General features: G+C 46.9%; 2 protein-coding genes across 3 annotated transcripts in view; one reads left to right on the forward strand and one right to left on the reverse strand.

Moving 5' to 3' along the window:
• Window positions 1-9,729: 9,729 nt before the first annotated feature.
• On the reverse strand, window positions 9,730-11,524 carry LOC116758418 (translation initiation factor IF-2-like). The gene is made up of 2 exons (XM_032641225.1): window positions 11,365-11,524; window positions 9,730-11,272 (listed from the first exon to the last, which is right to left on the reverse strand). Exons 1-2 carry the CDS (start codon window positions 11,522-11,524, stop codon window positions 10,575-10,577), a joined length of 858 nt encoding a protein of 285 aa, XP_032497116.1. The 3' UTR covers window positions 9,730-10,574.
• Window positions 11,525-11,713: 189 nt separating this feature from the next.
• The window catches only part of KDM2A (lysine demethylase 2A), a 108,160-nt gene continuing 99,833 nt past the window's right edge, over window positions 11,714-20,040 (forward strand). The window contains exons 1-2 of one of the 2 annotated variants that reach the window (XM_032640168.1): window positions 11,714-12,502; window positions 13,708-13,831. In XM_032640168.1, the coding sequence (XP_032496059.1) occupies window positions 13,790-13,831 (42 nt within the window). In that variant the 5' untranslated portion in view covers window positions 11,714-12,502; window positions 13,708-13,789. The remainder of the gene's footprint in view (window positions 12,503-13,707; window positions 13,832-20,040) is intronic. The other variant, XM_032640169.1, reaches the window with a different exon arrangement.

The following is a 20,040-nucleotide window of genomic DNA, read 5'->3' on the forward strand; positions in this document are numbered from 1 at the left end:
GTGGGAGGCCAGGGAGCTCTGCGGTCCCACTGCTAGTGACTTAGTAGGAACAGGCTGCCAGGTAGGAATGATCTCCACTTTCCACCACATCCTAAGGTCTCCTGCTCGGCTGTCAACATCCTGCCAGGGAGGGTCTGCTGGGTCAAACCTATGTCACAAGCCAGCCCCAGCTGCTTGTGAGGTGAGGGGAGGAGGGGCTGGCCCTTTCAACTTCCACAGAAGGAAGATGCCAGCGCTCTCCCTCAAGACCACCGAGGGGGGATCTCCGAGAGAGAGACTGGGGTACCCGCAGGAACAACACCTTTGAATAGGGTTGGATGGAGATCACCAGAAAATGCAGTGTTCATTAGCTTTTCTTTATTCCTTCTCTCCCACTCACGGGGCGAAGCTTGGGCTATGTGAGTTCCGCCACCCTCCTCACGCCATGCCCTCTGCCGAGCACTGGTCTTCCTCTGCCACGTTTTGAGTCCTCTTCCATCTGTCGGTTACATTCGCACTCTCGGCCTCCAGCAATGGATGGCCTGCCGGTCCACCTAGTGCTGCTTTTTCCAGCTCTTGCCTGGAGCATATGTTACACATCTCTCTAGAGCCTTCTGTGGCTGTCAGTGACCAACCCATTCCCACTCAGTCTTAACTCGCCACCAGCTCCTTCTCCCCAGGCCCTCTTGCTTCCTCTTCCTCTTTCAACTACACCCACTGGCTGGGTCTTCCTGGCAAAGTGACTCAACATCCCCTGCCTCCCACCATTTCATCCCCTTTGAATTACTTCTGATAGTTGATAGTTACTTTTACAAATTCCACCTCTTTCCTGGCAATCCCTCTCGTTGACCTGTGTCCTCAGCCACTACATGGTGGTGCAGTGGTCAAGAATCCACCTGCCAATGCAGGGGACACGGGTTCAAGCCCTGGTCCGGGAAGATCCCACATGCCACGAAGCAGCTAAGCCCATGCGCCACAACTACTGAGGCTGCGCTCTAGAGCCTGCAAGCCACAAATACTGAAGCCCGTGTGCCTAGAGCCCGTGCTCCGCAACAAGAGAAGCCCCTGCTCGCCACAACTAGAGAAAGCCCGCGTGCAGCAACGAAGACCCAACGCAGCCAAAAATAAATAAATAAAATAAATAAATTTATTTTAAAAAATGCCAAACTAGGTGGGTGGGCACTGCGGGAATTCACAGCGGGCAGCAGGGAAGGCCTGGTGCACGGGCTTGGGGGCAGAGGAAGGCACAGGGAGGAGGGAGCATAGCCAAACCCTGTTTGGAGGGGAGGATCGGGTGGGAAACAGCGTCCCTCACAGGAGAGTCCGGGGGGAGCTCTAACAGTGAAGTTGCTGGCCAGGTGGTGCGGGAAGGTCAGGACAGAAACTCCTGTTTATCTGTCAGCTGGGGCCATCATGTCCTTTGGACTCTCAGCTCTCCTTTCTGTGTAGCACACCTGCCTGGGTCCTCACCGACCTCTGGCATGACTAGTGGTCACAGGAAGTGGGCTTCCTGCTATCGCTGGCACAGCTTCTCCCTCCAAGGAAGTTAAGATCAGTATGACATGGCTTCTGTCAGAGAGAAAGTAGTTGGAATTCAAAGCCTACATCAACTACACTGTCTTCTCCGCCCGAGACTACTATTCCAGGGGTTTTCAAGTGTAAACTCCCTCGACCTCTTGCACCAAATTCTCTCCCTCATGACCTCTCTCCAGGGTCAGAGGAAGGCATGTCTTCTCGCAGCTGGAGCTAATCTCGGGACCAGTCTGCCACCCTGACTGTCGCACACTGAGCACCTCCTACTCTATCCCTTATCCCTTATTTCCAGGTTCCATTTTCAAGCCCTTTATCTCTCCTGACACCTTCTTGTAGGCCACACACAAGCTTGTTTCTTTCCTTCTGCTCTTCGCTTCACAGCTGTGTTCCTTGAAAGAAGGGTGTAGGCACCCCATCTTTTCTTACTTCCCAATCATTGCATTCCAACTCCACCACCCCCAACTCCACTGACACTGCTGGCAAAAGTTGCCAGTGATGTCATAGTGGCTCCCCATCCAGGGGTGGTCTTCCAGTTTCATCTCACCCCTCAACCCCTCCCTCCTGCTTGACACTCTCCTCCACTCTCCTCTACACTGCTTTCATTCTCTGTGTCCTACCCCTCTGGTCTTTCCTTCTCAGCTATTTTCACAGGCTCCTCTTCCTCTGTGGGCCACTTCCTACATCCATTCAGTCTTCAAGCAGTAATTGAGCGCCAAAAATGGGCCAGGCATGGTCCTCCCCGATGGAGCCCTGTCCCTGGGATTCTGGACTCCTTCTACACTTTCCATGGGACACCTTGTTCCCCCCACCCCCATGGTTTTAAGCTGTCACTGCTGATTCTTGAAGCTCCAAATCGGGTGCAGACTGCTCTCCACTGAAGTCCTTACAGAGCCTCTCAGCCTCAAGTGCGAATGTGAACCCATCTTTTGGCCCTGCCTCCCCTGCTTCTCCTGGATTTTCCATTTCAGAGTTCTTTCTGAAATATAAATTTGACCTTGTCATTCCCCTGCTTCCGCGACCACCATGGGTTACCCCCACCTTAGGAGTACATTCTCAGCTCACGGCAAGCTTTGTATGCCCGGCCTCGCCACCTTGGCCTCTCTGGTCTGCTGCTTTTTGAACACACCAATGCCCGTCCCACAGAGGGCTTTGGTCAAGTTGTTGCCTCTCCCTGGAATGTTCCTTTTTGTCATACAGTTGCAACTGTATGACAGCTTCAACTGTAAGAGAAGCTTTCCTATTTTCTTTCTTTTTTTCTTTTATAGTCTTTTTTTTTTTTCCCCCAGCCGCACCACGCAGCATGTGGGATCTTAGTTCCCCAACCAGGGATCGAACCCATGCCCCCTGCAGTGGAAGTCTTAACCACTGGACCACCAGGGAAGTCCTGCTTTCCTATTTTCTTTATAGACTTTATGTAATAAATTTGCTGTGGTTCTCCCAACTAACTATAAGCTCAGTTTATTTCACAAACTTGTTTATGAGCATCTACTATGTTGCAGGCGCTGTTCTAACATTGTGAATGTTACACTCATTCAGATCCTGCCACAGTGACCTATGAGGAGGGATTCTTAACCCTTTTTATAAATGAGGAAACCGAACCCCTGAAGCTGTGCAGCTTGAGCAAGGTGACATGTTCACTGCAAGGGTCCCTGCTGGACCACCACACTGTGTTCCCTCTCAGAGCAGGTATCTGTCTTGCCCACGGTATTCCCAGTGCCTACAGCAGTGCCTGCTACCTAGTAGATACTCAATAAATATTTGCTGCCTGGATAACCAAATAACCAACCCCTACAAAGGACAAAGCCCCATCCACTTGCTGAATATGGTGGGAGAAGTCCTCTAGGCTAGGATTCCCTCTGTAGGCTCGGTCCTTGTCAGCTGTGCTGCTGTGTCTAGAGCACACCTCGGATGGGAAGCACCCTTCCTCCACCATCTTCTTGGTGAACATCAAAACCTCAGTAACCTCGGGCTTCCCTGGTGGCGCAGTGGTTAAGAATCTGCCTGCCAATGCAGGGGACACGGGTTTGAGCCCTGGTCTGGGAAGATCCCACATGCCGCGGAGCAACTAAGCCCGTGTGCCATAACTACTGAGCGTGCGCGTGTGGAGCCTGTGCTCCACAATGGGAGAGGCTGTGACAGTGAGCGGCCCGCGCACCACAATGAAGAGTGGCCCCCACTCGCCGCAACTGGAGAAAGCCCTCGCACAGAAAGGAAGACCCAACACAGCCAAAAATAAATAAATAAATTAAAACAAACAAACAAAAAGAAACCTCAGTAACTTCAAGCATCACCTCCTCCATGAAGCCTTCCCTGCCTGGACACCCCTCCCCAACAGCAGACTTGGCCCCTCCCACCTTTGTGCCCTCACAGTATCCTGTACAGACCGTGTATATATCCTGCATAGACCTGGCGGCCATCAGGGCACTTGTCTTGGATTACACCTGATGTGCATATGGTTATTATTAGACCCTTTCACTGTTTCAAAGGGTCTCAGCTTGGTGGTTAATTTATATGGTCACCTGACCCGCCCCAACATGGTCTCATTCACACTCACCTTGCAACCCCAGGGCCAAACACACTGTCTCAAACAGACAGGTGCTCTTTCTTAGGAAGGAACGAATGAACAAATATTTGATCTGATGGTGAAAAATGCCATCAATTTGAGGAGTAGCAGGAAAAGCAAGTATCAGAAGACATGGTTTGTGGTTCCAATGTCATTACTAAACTAGCTGCATGACTTGGCCAAGCTATTTAACATCTTTGGGCCTCAGACTGCCAGTTTTTAAAAATGAGCAGGTTGGATTAAATGACCTGTGAGCTCCATGCCAACTCTAAGATTCTGTAATTTAGCGCTAATATCCCCTTTAAATGGAGGAGGACCTAGTAGGCACCATAGGGAAAAAGTTAATGCGGCACCTGGGTAAACACACCATGAAGTCCTGGAGGAGAGAGAGGCACTGCTGCAGCTCCTGGGGCTGTGCAGGAACTCTCTTCACTCCTCTCTTTCTGAACTCTGCCACGCTGTTGCTTGTCAATGCAGGTTGGCATTTTCGAAGTGGTCATTTTTTTTCTTCTCTAAACTGTAAGCTCCTTGAGGGCAGGGTCCAAGTCTTCTATTTTAAATCTTGAAAGACCCAGCAGGTAGTTAGAAACTGGCATGTGTTTTGTGGTTACTGATGATAATGGTCATATAGAGATCCAGTCAAGTGTGAGACACTGGGTGGCAGATTTAATGAGTAATAAACCAGAGAATGAAGAGAAAGCCCTGGAAATTAGCGGCATTGTTCTACTATCAATAGCATGCAAATTGCATGCCTGTGTATTAGGGAGCAACTTAAATGCATATAGAAAGAAATATGGTCCCTTCCAGAGGAATAACGTGGATTCAGACCAAGGAAACCTCTGCCATTTCTGTATTTATATTCCAGCAAGCCGGAATTGAGGACTCAATCTGCCCACTTTTCTGAATTTGTTGACTATAAAAATGCATAAAATATAGGAAATAGTAAATAAGTACTTAATAGTGAAATGACATAGAAAATGCTAAAATATATTATAAAAATATTAACTTTTATATAAAACATAAACCTTCACCGGTATAAACATATGCATTAAAAACATTGATGTGTAAATCTTGTAAGCAGTTTCAATAATAAAGGACTAAGGTATAGATCTACTATCTCCCACATTCCTTATACCAATAAAATTATACAGGAATAGAAAGTTAACTAAGGATATGCGGCTTACCAATAAGAAGAGAATTAGATCAACAGTAGTAGCAGATCTAGTAATTATGACCAAATCAAAACATGAACTCTAAGCTGTGGCAAATCAAGTAGAGCTGCAAAAAACATAACGTGGAAATCTCACCTAAAACGCAGTCAATAATTTCTTGCAGTCCCCCAGAGAGGGTAAAAATAGATTTAGTCAGAAAGAAAATGAAGACTGAATACATTTCACAGTTTAAATATTTAGCGAGCATTTTGGGAAAAAAGGAGATTGTCGTTTTAAAATTACATTCAAAGATAATGAACAGTAGTATAATTAAGAGACGTTTTGAAAAAAAGTTGGCTGAAGATATTAAGTTTATAATATTACATCAAAAGCTGTGGTCTGATATGGACTCTATAGAGGACACCCAGAAACTGGAGACGGCAGAGATAAGCAGAACAGAAAGACTAGATTACAAGAGAAGCTGGAATAAAGAGGGTGAAGTACTTGGCCTAAGATTTGCAAACATACATTCTGGCTCGGTTTGCAGTAGTAGGGGTTTTAGTTTCTATCACCTCTATTCCAGCTGAAGTGACAGCTGCAGGAACACCTGGAACAATTGGTATTACATCAACTCTCTGCTCCAGAACACATGTGTCTCTCTTACTCTGTCAAAATCAAACTTTTCTGCAAGCGTTCAAAGCCCTGCAGCCTTCACACTCTTCTGTCCCTCAGAAGCATCACTGCTTTCTTCATTGATTCAATAAACACCAAAGAGTGAGTAAGTGCCGACCCTGCCTGGCACTGTTCTAGGCACTGGGCATGCATCAGTGAACATGAACAAAATGAACAAAACTTCCTGCCCCATGGGGCCTACAGCCAAGCGGAATTCTATACCGAGTTCTTATTGTCTACATTATCTTCCAGTAATTCACTGTAATGACAAATGTCCTCTTAGTATGTCATATCTTCATGGCATCTCCTCCATGATACAAAGCCTTCAAGGGTAAAAGCCAAGCTTTCTAAATTTTCAAATCTCCTTTTTCCATCCAAGCCCTTAATTTAGTGTTAAGCACAAGGTACTCAGTAACAAAACAAATCCTTCTTGTAGGAAAATAAATAAATAGTAGAACGAGCAACCTTTCTTTCTTTTATATATAGATATATATATATATATCTATATATATATATATATTTATTTATTGTTTGGCTGCGTTGTGTCTTCGTTGTTGCGTGTGGGCTTTCTCTAGTTGCGGTGAGTGGGGGCTACTCTTCATTGCAGTACCCGGGCTTCTTGCTGCGGTGGCTTCTCTTGCTGCGGAGCACGGGCTCTAGGCGTGTGGGCTTCAGTAGTTGTGGCACGCGGGCTCAATAGTTGTGGCTCGCGGGCTCTAGAGTGCAGGCTCAGTAGTTGTGGCACATGGGCTTAGTTGCTCCACGGCATGTGGGATCTTCTCGGACCAGGGCTCGAACTCATGTCCCCTGCACTGGCAGGCGGATTCTTAACCACTGCGCCACCAGGGAAGTCCCAATCCTTTCTAAATATATTATCTTCCAGCTTCTATAGGAAGCTGCTCATTAGTCCATTTGACTCCACAATAATCCTAGGAAGAAACAGGGCAGGAGTCATGATCTCTGTTTTATTAAAGAAAGAAGTTCCTTATAGGTTACAGGACTGGACTAATAACACACATCTGGTAAGGCCCCTCACAAAGCAGCTGAAACAGTACCAGACTTAACCGAAGCTGACAAAAGGCGGTGAATGCCTTCGAAGAAGATGGGCAAAGATCAGACCCTCTGGGAGGATCTAGGAACAGGCCTAAGTGTTTAGGCAACTAGCCCTTTGTGGATGTGGCTGGGGCACCCCACAGCTAACAGCCACCACCAGATGCCAGCAAACAAGCACAGGGTTGCAAACACACCCTGGAACTCCAGGGTGACAGAAACATCCCCCTACCAAATACAGATGTCGTGAGGCACAGGGCTCAGCATCTCTCAGGCCCACTCTCGGAAAGGGCAGGAAGATTCTCCCTTTTAGAAGTGGAAGTGAGGGTGGCCTGGCCCCAAGGCAAAGCTAAGGCTGCTAAAAGAGCGGGTGGATCCCAGATGCTGCTGCAGCTGCCCCACAGCCGGTCAACCCCATGACTCAGGAGAGGTGGGTCTGCACAAAAGCAGGCCAAAGGCCTGGTGAAAATGGCAGCAAGGAGAGACTGGGCCAGGGACGGCTTTTGTCCTATAGTCCCAAGGAAAGGGTCAACCGCGTTCCGTGAAATTTAAGAGAATCTCACGTGCCACTGATGTTCAATGATACAAGAATCTGCAGCGCATTTCTGGCTTCCTTTCTTTTCTTGATCAATTCAGATTTTACTTTCAGACTCAAAAGAAAACTTTCTATCCCTTAAAACTCACAATCACCCAACACCTAATTTTTATCCCTCCTAGGGTTGACACAGTAAGTATCTGATATTGATTTTGGAAGGTCTTTTGAGGGACTCAGATGTGGCCTGGCCCCTGCCTTCAAGGAACTTCCAGTCCAGTGAAGGGGGGTGGAGAAAGATGTTCAGGAAATGATTGTTACAAAACTAGAGAGCATGTGATAAGGGTGCACCAAACATGGGTAAAGGGAAGTGGGCAAGCAAGGTCTACTCCACTGATGACATGCGCATGGCTGGAGAGAGGAATGAGCACAGCAGGTGGGGAGCAGCAGAGTGATGGAGAGAATGATTTAAAGAGAGAGACCTCAGGATGATCAGGTGATGATCAGGGAGAGGCAGACAGAGTCAGGGGCAAGAGAAAACTGGAGATCAGAGACACCAGGGGTTGGAGAGGAGAGACTAGGATCCAGGAAAGGAAAGAGGAAAAGCTATGAATAAGTCACTCCTTACACTCTAAATTTGCTTAAACAATGAAGCACCTGTACTTAAAACTTTCCTCGAAACTGGAGGTCAGAAACACAGTAAATGCTCATAATCCATGGCTACTATGTGTCAGACACTGGGCTTTAAGACATTATTTACCTCATCCTGAGAGTTAGGTATTTTTCCCACTGTATAGATGAAAAACCCAGGCTTTGAGGAGTTCATTAGGACTGACTAGCTGGTAGCCAGCTGAGTAGACCTTCTGTCTTTGATGCCAATACTTTTTAATTACTGGCTATGCTACCTCCCAGGAGCTCTTCAAGACCAACTCTTCTATTTCGGTTTAGACCTACACTGTTTGGGATACCCCTACTTCCTCCTGAACATTTAGGGAGTGCAGAGAAATCAGAAATAGCTTAACTTAATTGACCAGACTACAGGGTTCTCTTTTCTCTCACTAAAGTCTCTCCAAGGAAGTGGGTGATCTGAATTTTGACTCCCAGCATTTGATGGGTCTTAGCTTTGCTCAAGAAAGCAGAGGTTTGTTGATATCTTATTAAGGTACCAGCTTATTCCAGTCAGGGGTTCTCTTCTCAATGCTTCTAGAAGGAATTTTTCTTTCCTTCTTTCCCTCTACTACTCTCTCCCTCTCCTTGCAGCTGCAGGTGAAGTCATATAGCTGTTCACAGTTCTAGTGGCCTTCTTGGGGAATCCCCAATCTCTGTTCTCCTTGAAAATGGCTCTTTTAGGGCAAAGCAGTGAGCCTCATGATATGCCCTTGCCAACCAGAGCCGTTGTGATTTTGGGGGGGTGGGAATCACTGGCCATCTGCCTATCTCTTATCTCACCCTGCACATCTGCTTTGGAATATTAACAAAGCCTGCCTGTGGAGAAACCACTGTGTATATGTTTAAACACCATGTCGCCCAGTGCAGACTAGTCAACAAATAGTTTTCAACTGGAAAAGAGCTGGCTGCAATCTGACAAACCTTTACTCGCAGTCCTGTTCAAAGTAAGTATTACTATTATTGCTCTTGAAGGCTTCTTAGGTTTCATCCCAGCATACCCACCTGAGTTAAACCTGTAGGAGGCATCTGTTATCTGAAGGTGAGCAACTCAGTTCACTGACGGTTAATTACTTTAAGGGGTCCTGGATCTTAAGACCAAGTTGAGTTTCTGCTAGAGACCTCCTTCTCTCTCTCTTTGCCCCCAAGTATCTCATGGGTTTATAGGGATGAGTGGGAAGGAAATAAAGCCGTTTATTTTGCAAATAGCAATGAGGCCTGACAATGGCAAAAGTCTTTCTCTCCTTCTTAAAGACAATACAAACAAGCTGCTGCCTTTTTCTATACCTGCAGAGAGCCAGATGCCTATGGGATGGCATGTGGTAGTGCCAATGTTAAAGACTGCTGCCTTTTAAATATATTTTACTATAGTCTGAAAGGCTTAGGCTTTAGGCCTGATAATTTTGGGTGAAGCTTTTCATTTGCTCTGAAAATCTAAGAAGTCTGAACAAAACTAGTATTAGAATAAAGAATATTTCCCAGTGACTGGAATGCAAGAGGGTGATACCATGTTAACAAACCTTTTGTGTTGTTTGTGAGAAGTTGCAGTCTGGTGTGGCAAAGCACTAAACTCTTCTCTGTTAGAGTAGTCATGCAAGCTGTTTAGCCTTTCTGTACTTCAAGTGTCTATCTTTGAAATGAGTGTAATGGTACCTACACTTTAGCTTGTCCCCTAAGGATGTTGTGAGACAAAGCAGAGAATGTAAAGCTCTCCAAGTTTGCATGTAGAAAAACCTCATGTGCTAATAAATAATGATACCTTGGGTTTACATACTGCCTTTGCCCTAGAGTCCAAACCTTGACAGAAATAGAAGATATCACTATTTCAATTATTGTCTTTCTCTAACGTCTTCCTAAAAGAGTTCCATGTTGTTCATGGAAGTTATATGATTCACTCCATGCCCTTCCTCTCTCCTCCATCCCCGGATCCCAGGAATCAAGAGTTTAAAAGGTAGGAAACCAAGGCAGGGAGAAAAAAGATCGATGTGACACCTCTCAGCAAGAGTGTAGTGAAGCCAACAGAGCTGACCCGGGTGCGTTAACGCCCAAGCCACGGTCCTTTACGGGATTTATAATTTAAACGGGCCCCAAAGCACGAGATTGGCTGGGGAAATGCCCTGATCGCGGTTGGGCTGCTCGCATGGCGTTGCTCAGATACCTCCGGCCGGGCTCCGTCGACGTCCCCAGCCTGCTAGCCCGTCGGGCAGCTGTCGAGCCGCGGGAGCCCGTTCGTGGGCAGGGCTGGCGCGGCTCGGCGGCCGCTGCCCCGTCGCTGACCCTCGCGCGAAGCTGCGCGCACAGAGAGAAGACATCTTCCCGGCCGGGCCTCCAGCGCCCGCCGCGGCCCGGGGCGGCGGGGTCGGCCCGCGGGCTCGGGACAGCTCGCGCACCCCTCCGTGGGGGGCGCCCCGACTCGCCGGGGGCGGGGTCACGTCCCACCCGGCCCGCCGGGGGCACGGGCGCTGCGGAAACCTGAGCGTGGCCGAGGAGCGGGGGCTTGCAGGGCCACCTCCCCGGGCGCCTCGGGCCCGCGGTGGGCGCGCCGGCCGCCACCGCCCCCGGGCCGTCGCGGCGACCACTCCCGCGCCTGGTACCTGTGGACTCCCTTGTCAAGAGCCCGGAGCTCCCCCGGGGGAGCCGAGCCCAGGACAGACATGCTACTCCCGTTTCCTGCCCCTTCGGAGCGGCGAGGAGTGGGTGAGGCGGGACCGGGCTGCTGCACCGAGGAGCCCCCCGAGCCGAGGGCGGACTGGCCCCGCGGCGAGGGCGCCAGGGCCTGCCCGGTGATGGCGGGCAGGCCGGCCTCGGCCCATCGGCGGGCGCGTGAGGGGAGGGAAGCCGGCGGGAAGGCGCCCCTTCCCTGCGCCCCCTCGCCCTGGGCAGTCTGGCCGGCCGGGCCCAGCAGCCTGACCCCGGGAGACCCCGCTTTGAGGCGGGCAACGGCTGCCCTCGCCCAGGCCGCCCGGCCCTCAGGTTGTGCGACTGTGACGGGCTGACTCGCGCAGAGGGCGGTTGAAGGGGAATGGGGCGCTTCTCCCCTCTGCTTGGGGAGGGGGGTGTTGTGCTTTGTGGGGGGTCGGGGGTCACCACCCTCCCAGAAGAGGTGGGGGAGGGCCGCCGGCGCAGCTGGCCGGCGAGGGGCGGGGTCACAGAGGCGAAGTGTGTGTTCGAGCGAGGGCGTGTGGGGGGCAGGGCGCGCGCGGAGGAGGATCTGTGGCCTGCGCGCAGGCGCGAGCAGCGGGCCGGGCCCGAGCCCTGGAAGAAGGCCGACTGGGAGCGGGGGCGGTGGGCCGGCGGGAGGGCGGGCAGGCTGACGCTAGGGGGGGCGGGGAGCCGCGTCGGCGTCGCGGGGGCGCGGGCGATTCGAGGCCGACGCATCCGCGCGTGCGCGCGCCGGCAAAGTGTCCGCGTTAGAGGGGAGTGACGCGTGCGCGTTCACGTGCACCCCGGAGAGCGGTAAGCAGCGAGGAGAGGCTTGAAGGGGGGTGGGGGGTGGAGAGGCTAGCCGAAGGAGGGGTGGGGAGGCGGCGCCTGCGCAGTGCGCCGCGGAGGAGCTGTGTGTATGTGAGAGTCTGACGGGTTCAAAATGGCGGCGGCTGCTTCAGCGGCTCCTCCTGTGTGAGGGAAACAACACCCCTCCCCGGCAGCGGCGGCGGCGGCGGCGGCGGCTGCGGCTCGCAGAGCACCTTCCCAGCGGCTGGGCCTGTCGCCGCTCTGTCTATCCTGGGCAGGGGGCGCTCCGGGAGGAGGGGCAACGCCAGGGGGCCCATCCCCCGGAATCCTTCCTCTGCGACTGGGGAGTAGCCGGGGGCTCGTCCCGCAGCGCGGAGCCCGGGCTGAGGGGGAGACGCGAGGGGAGCCGGGGCCCCCAGCCCGGCGCGCCGCGCCGCTCCCGCCCTCTCCGCCCCCCGGGGCCGGGGCCCGCGTTCCGGGGGGCCGGGGCGGCGCGGGCAGCCTCGGGTCGGCCGGTCTCAGCTGATCGGCCGCCGCTCCCGGGCTCCGGAGGTGGCCGAGCGGCTGCTTGTCTAGGGCACGGCGGCCCCGCGGCCGGGGCTGGCCCGGGGCTCGGGCTCGGGCTGCTGACCGCTGGCCCGGGGGAGGCGGGGGCGCCCCGGGCTCGGCGCCGAGGGGTCGCGCTCCCCTCTCCTGACGCCTCAGACTCCCGGTCTCCAAAGCCAGAAGAGGAGGTTTGATTCAGCAACTGTTTCCTCTCTTTTCCGGGTCGCTGTGACCCTCTGGATACTGGGTTGATCCACGGAAAAAACCCGAAGACGACGTTTGGGATTTAATTTTTCCTCTCAGTTTTTGGAATCTTTTACTTCTCACTTGGACAAGAACTCACGAGCAAAATCCCCGGTGAGATTCCCCCTCCTGTCGCCCCCCCCCCTTGGAAGTTTTGGTTCGCTGTGTTATCTAAAGACTTAATGTAAAGTTTCTATTTCTTTTTCCGATGGTTGAACGAACCATTGAAACGCCTTTTCCTGGGGGAACCCGGCGAGATTTTCCATTTTTCCTCTCGGGCCCTGGCTGCTCTCAAGCCCGGGCGGTCTTCGCCCAGGGGGTGCAAACACGGTTTCCCTCCCGACTTGGGGCGAGGGCTTCCTCCAGGAGGGCTCTGCCACGAACTGCTCTTGCAAACTGTGTCATCAGGTCCAGTGGTCTCGTAGCAGTTTTGAAAGGATGCTGTTAACGTGGCCTTAATGTAGTTACAAAAAAGAAAAAAAAATCTGCATTCTCTATGGAAGCCATTATCCCTGAGAATATTTAGGAAAAAGAAAAACCTTTCTTGGTATTAGGGATCGGCCGTCGCGCAAACCGGTCTTTAATGTTTGGAAAAGATGAATTTTACTTACGTCTCTAGGTAAAATCTTTATTACTTTACACAGAAAGATCTGATAAATTTTTGTGTCTGATTTGCAACTCCCTTGAATTTGTTTCAGAGTTGTACACATCTTGTGTTGGGGTGGAGGGTTGGTTTGGGAATGAAAAGATCCGGGGAGTCTAGGAAGGAAGGCGACGATTGCATACGGATTTACTAGAGGTGTATGGGAAATTGTTTTGGAGTCTATTTAAATCCTAATTTCTTGTTCTCTTCTTATATAGTTAGTCTGTCCTTTTCTTTAGTTTCTAATTACGGGTGAGAGAGAACTAATTTGGTTAGGATCTGGATTAGTTCAGTGGCTGCTTCACCTGGCCAGCTCTCTAAGAGAGAAAAGTCCTGTGTCCCCCCCTTTTTTCTTTTTCTTTTTTGCTAATGCTGCCATTGAAGGGGAGCCTTGCGTATTGTAATCCTGTGGGGAGAAACAAGTGGTATAGCCCGACAGTAAGGAACTGAAACCAACATCTTCTTGCCTATAGGCCTCAGACAGTTGTAATGTGATTAATGTTGATCTTGACATGGAACCACTTGCCCCAGAGCTGAGAGGTCCCAAACTGATGAAGAGGAACCAGATTTCTCAGGAAGCCTTTAACTTACACATATCCTAAACACTTCATTCCGAGGAAAGAAAGGTTGAGTTCGAGGATGAGTTCTCATCTCTGCTCATATCATTATTCTTTAGTGTTGCAATCTGGTTCCTAAGGAGGAAGAGGAAGGCAGCCCTGGAGTGGTTTCTTTCTGTAATTTCAACAGAAGAGTGAGAGATGGAACCCGAAGAAGAAAGGATTCGTTACAGCCAGAGATTGGTTAGTATTTTCTTGTCTTTTTTTTTCTTTTCTTTTCTTTTCTTTTTTTCCAATTTTGAAGCAGAAAAACTATTTTGTTTACATTTGTGAACATACTGTGATTAAAACTTTTCAGGTGGCTTTTCTCTGCACCAGAGGAGGGAAGGTGTATTAGTATCTCATTTGAATTTTAGGCCAAGTAGTTAGAGTCTTAGTAGTCATCCTATTTGGAAATGGATTTATAGGTAGCTTTTAACTAATGCTGAAACCGTTGTAAATCAAAGGATTTTGTGGATTACAGTGTGACAAGGATTCCTAATTTTGCAATACTGACATTGTAATAAATCTAATTGATTAAGTTAGATTTGAATGTAAATTTGAGGAACAAAACTGTTTGAGGAAGGATAGTTCTGTATAATTTTTTTAGATTATTGTGTACCAAGATTTTTGGCTTTGAGCTGGGGAGTGGAAATGTGGATTTTTTTTTTTTTTTTAACACAGATTAACACTGATAGGGTTGAAGGGGATTGATTGAGAGAAGGTAGAATACTGGATGCTGATAAAGTTCTGTATTTTGTATTTGGGGAGGGATGTATGTGATATATCTTATAGAAAAAAATTTTTACTTAGTAATGATTTGGAAGGAATTAGTTTGTATGTGCATATGAATACTTTGTCCATTAGGCTCCTGCTTTCCTCTCAAGGTTTCCCTACTGGAGTTTAAGAATTTGATTTTTGTTTTCCCTAGTCAAAGAGAGCTTTATTAATATTCTCACCATATATTCGTTTCAGAAATTTGACTTTATTTGTAGAGTGGGGAATGAGGAAAGCCACAGAACTATATGCATTATGTAAAATTTGGTGAACTGAAAGACCTAGAAAATTACTAAAGGAATTTATGCTGGTTTTATTTGGCTCTGCATTTTAGACTGAATTTGGAGGAAAAAAGAGTGATTCTTTAATTCATTTTCTGATAATGTCCAGACTCTTTGAGAAAAGGCTGTTCTCCCCCGCCCACCCCCCCCATGCCCCAGTGTGACTGTTGAAAAGGTGTGGTGTGTATTGGCAAGTGTATCCAGTAGGCAATATGTTCTGGCAGAGCTTTATTTCAGAGATTTGCGTCTTGTCTCCTAATCTGTGTGTTGAGATTATAATTCTTTAACTTTTAGAAATAAAGTATATCATCAGTGGAATTTTGTACGTTTAGGATTTATTTTTGTTTTGACATTTCTTGAAATCAGTTTTTTGGGGGGAAAAGAAAGAAGATGCTGCAAAACTCTTTTCATGGTTAGTTACTGCTATATGGATTTTCGTTTTTATCACGTCAGGCTGGTAGAATTGCTGAGCTGTTTCATAAATATCTGAGAGATCTTGGGATCCAGTCTTTCAAAGCAAGTTTTTATTTTTTAACAAGATAGGGAGGTAGTGGTAAGGAGATCCAAAGAATCTGTGATTTTTGTCCTGGTAAGATTTTTTTTTTAATTGTAAAATGATTACTACCTGTTGCACACATTAACCTTTTCCTTATCTAGCATATTTTTTCTTTTGGTTTATGTGTTTTTGTAGCAGTGTTGTGTAAGAGGGTACAGCAAATATTTTGGGAGAATCTTGCTCACTTAGAATTTTGGGTAATAATCTTGAGTTTAGGGTGACTGATGTCTGTTTTCCTTTTTTAAATTACATGACAAAATTATATCCAAAGTGTAAATCCCTTCCATAACATAACTTTTTTTTTTTTTTTTTTTTTTTTTGTGGTACGCGGGCCTCTCACTGTCGTGGCCTCTCCCGTTGCGGAGCACAGGCTCCGGACGTGCAGGCTCAGCGGCCATGGCTCACGGGCCCAGCTGCTCCACGGCATATGGGATCTTCCCGGACTGGGGCACAAACCCGTGTCCCCTGCATCAGCAGGCGGACTCTCAACCACTGCGCCACCAGGGAAGCCCCATAACATAACTTTTGATATGAGAGCATATTGGTGGCTAATTTGAATGGCAGTCTGCCTACCAAACTTTAAAATTTATTTATTTATTTATTTTTAAAATTTATTTACCTTATTTTTGTCTGCGTTGGGTCTTCATTGCTGTGTGTGGGCTTTCTCTAGTGGTGGCGAAAGGGGGCTACTCTTCATTGCGGAGCACGGACTCGAGACACGCGGGCTTCAGTAGTTGTGGCGTGCAGGCTTCAGTAGCTGTGGCACATGGGCTTAGTTCCTCCGTGGCATGTGGGATCTTCCCAGACCAGGGCTCGAACCCATGTGCCCTGCATTGGCAGGAGGATTCTTAACCACTGCGCCACCAGGGAAGCCCTAAATTTATTTATTTTAGGCTGTGTCGCATCTTTGTTGCTGTGCGCCGGCTTTCTCTAGTTGCGGCGAGCAGGGGCCACTCTTCGTCGTGGTACGCGGGCTTCTCATTGCGGTGGCTTCTCTTGTTGCGGAGCATGGGCTCTAGGCGCGCGGGCTTCAGTAGTTGTGGCTCGCGGGCTGTAGGGCGCAGACTCAGTAGTTGTGGTGTACGGCCTTAGTTGCTCTGCAGCATGTGGGATCTTCCTGGACCAGGGCTCAAACCCGTGTCCCCTGCATTGGCAGGCAGATTCCTAACCACTGCGCCACCAGGGAAGCCCTGCCTACCAAACTTTTAATGTCTCTGTGGCAAGTGCTTATATTACAGAATTCTCTATTGATGAAGTTAGATATTTGAGGAATTTTAAGACTGACATGAAGGCATAAAGGCTAATTTTTACAGTAGCTATAACACTGTATCTCTTTAAAGTAAGTCAAGGTATAGAACTTAGTTTTGTTTTGCAGTTACTGGCCATGGAACATGAAGTTTGAAAGAGAGACAAAATGACAGGTGTGCTAATTTGGCTTGGTGATTAAACTTTGTGTGGTCTCATACTATATGTTTGTCGAATTGAATTACCTAGTGCATTGATTATAGTGTTTTTGGCTATCACTTCCATATTGTTTTAAAGGACAAAACCTAAATGGTTATCCCTCTGTGACATACTTTCAAAATAGCCTCTTGGGAGAGAAAATGTAGTATACCAGTATTAACAGTCTGAGGCCAAACTCATTTCAGAACAAGAGTGACTTTAATATTGAGGATCTTTTACCTATCTTAAAAAAAAAAAAAAGTTGTATTCTTACTTATAAGAATATGTATTATTCATGATTGAATAGATCCTTTTTAATGCTTTTAACTGACACAGCTATTTCAAGTTCACAGACTGGATTTGGTGAGATAAATTTTGATATGTTTGTATCATCTTTGTGACAAGCCATTTTAAAAAAAATCAGACATAGCTAGTTTTTAAAAATTGGCTTGTCTTTTGTCAAACTAGTATTTATCTATTACATGTAGAAGAGAATTACACCTTTGAATATGGTATGTACGTGTGGATTGGGGGCATAAGCTCTTCTTTCTGGAACTAGAACATTTACTTATTTTGCAGTGTAGGGAATACAAGGGAGGGTAAATGCTGTTTTGACTTTTTTAAACAAGCCACCGTTTTGTTTTTAATGAAAAGATTAGTAGTTTTGTGTTTGGATTTCTAGAAGAAAGCCAGATAGATCTCCATGAGAAGTTGACATAGTTGAGGAGGTATTCAAGTGAGAGGGATAGAAGCTTCAGGTTGGTGATGGGTGGATATTTGGTTATCCTGAGGTAACGATGATTTATTTCTGTATTTCTAGTAAATTAAGATGTAGGACCTTACTGAGAAACATGGACAGGTACTAATTTTAGAACTTTTTTTCTTCATTTGGTTTCAGGAGCCAAAGTGTTGAAGTATTTTTGAATGTTTGTTACAGCCATGTATATTTAAATGTTTGTTTATAGGGAATGTTCAACATAATACCTTACTGTTTCTTAATCTAAAATGTTAGTTAAATCCTCAGCAATTGTAGTCAATGATCTTTTTTTTTTTTGCTGTACACGGGCCTCTCACCATTGTGGCCTCTCCCATTGCGGAGCACAGGCTCCGGACGCGCAGGCTCAGCGGCCATGGCTCACGGGCCCAGCCGCTCCGCGGCATGTGGGATCTTCCCGGACTGGGGCACGAACCCGTGTCCCCTGCATCAGCAGGCGGACTCTCAACCACTGTGCCACCAGGGAAGCCCAGCCAATGATCTTTTAAGTTTTTGAAATCACACCAATTCTGAGTAATCCTTATTATTGCATAATAAAAATAAAATCAAGGACAAAATAATGTGCATCTGAAGTAAATGCTTAAGCTATAGTTACATTTAGTACAGAAAAAATTCACTGACCCCTGCCAAAGGCAATTGTAGAAACAAATGAACGCCTAAATCAATGTAAAAGAAGGTGAAGACAATATACTTCAGGGTAAAAGAAGTTATATGACCTGAATATTTTTTTCCCTTGACTTCACCTAAGCCTAGTGCTGTTATCTGAAGGGAGAGATGCTGATTTACTTGAGAATTCAGCTTGCTTGTCAATCTTGATGCTAAGATGAAGAGATTTTCTAAAGGATGTTATTATACTACTGGATGCTCAATCCTATTAATATGCCTTACATATGATTCTCTCTGAAATAGCTAAATCATTTATCTGTTGCAAGAAACTGAGGACACTGAGTCCTTATGATATTCTCACCTTTCTTTGGGTCATCCTTAAAATTGTCTCCCCAGATTCAGGAGCAATGAACAGATTATCCCTTTTACAAACAGTCGCACTTTGAATGTCCCCGCTCTAAGGTCTTTCTGCCCAGGAATAGACCAGGCAAAATAAAAACCTAATTTTAAGCAAGTTTTTCCATAGTTTATTAATAATTAAAAAATTATAGATGGTCTAAATTGTTGAATTTGCTTATTTATCATCATTCCATTAGACTTGACTGTCAGTCTCTATTGGTGGAGGAGTACATTGTTCGGAGTGTTGCAGTCTCCTTCCTGGTGATGTAGGAAAAACTTGTTGCCCATTTTTGGCATTCAAAATGCAGATGATGAGGGAGCTAATTCTTTATACTTATGCATCAGTCTTCCACAGTTACCCGTATTTTGGGGACCCAGAATACAGGGCTGTATTTAAGCCCCATTACCTTCTCTTATTTATTTTGCCGAGCACTAATCACTACCATACTTAAGTTTGTTTGTGCATATCTATCCACTAGAGTACAGGCGCCTTGAGAGTTGGGACTTTGTTTTTGTTTATGGTGTCTACTGGATGCTTCGAATAGTGCCTGACACATAGAAAGTGCTCAATAATTAGCCTCAAAAAGAGAGAAGAAAGTACTCTCAGTCTGCAATGTAGAAAATGCTCAATAAGTGTTTGTTGATATTGTTGAAAGCCTTCATAAGTATTTACTTTTCTTTGCTATGAGTTTTCTTGACTGCTAGGAATAGATCACTAGAATGGAGGAGAGTTTGGTATACAGGGATGAACAAAATATTGGGGTATTGGGTTCTGTAGTATACATAAGAACCAGAAGGCCTAAGCTCTAACAAATAAAAACTTATGCTTAGCACACGTGCCACATGAACACATTTATAGTATTTAAGCCATTAGAACAGATAAGAAAATATTTAGTTAACTGTAAAAGCTCAATCTGAATTTTAAGTTTCCTATCTGAAATCCTGTCCTAAACCCTCCATGTTAAGGTTTTTGCTGACTTTAAGACAACCTTAAAGTTGTGAAGTTGCAAGCGACGGTGTTTGTGTTACTCTCAAGTCTTGGTTTTTGTAAACTGATACAGCCACTATGGAGAACTGTATGGAGGTTCCTTAAAAACTAAAAATAAAACTACCATACGACCCAGCAGTCCCACTACTGGGCATATACCCTGAGAAAACCATAATTCAAAAAGAGTCATGTACCACAGTGTTCATTGCAGCTCTATTTACAGTAGCCAGGACATGGAAGGAACCTAAGTGTTCATTGACAGATGAATGGATAAAAAAGGTGTGGCACATATATACAATGGAATATTACTCAGCCATAAAAAGAAACGAAATTGAGTTATTTGTAGTGAGGTGGATGGACCTAGAGTCTGTCATACAGAGTGAAGTAAGTCAAAGAGAAAAACAAATACCATATGCTAACATACGTATGGAATCTTAAAAAAAAAAAAAAAAAGGTTCTGAAGAACCTAGGGGCAGGACAGGAATAAAGACACAGATGTAGAGAATGGACTTGAGGACATGGGGAGGGGGAAGGGTAAGCTGGGACGAAGTGAGAGAGTGGCATGGACATATATACACTACCAAATGT

The sequence above is a fragment of the Phocoena sinus genome, chromosome 8, assembly GCF_008692025.1.
Source record: "Phocoena sinus isolate mPhoSin1 chromosome 8, mPhoSin1.pri, whole genome shotgun sequence".
Taxonomy (NCBI): Eukaryota; Metazoa; Chordata; class Mammalia; order Artiodactyla; family Phocoenidae; genus Phocoena; species Phocoena sinus.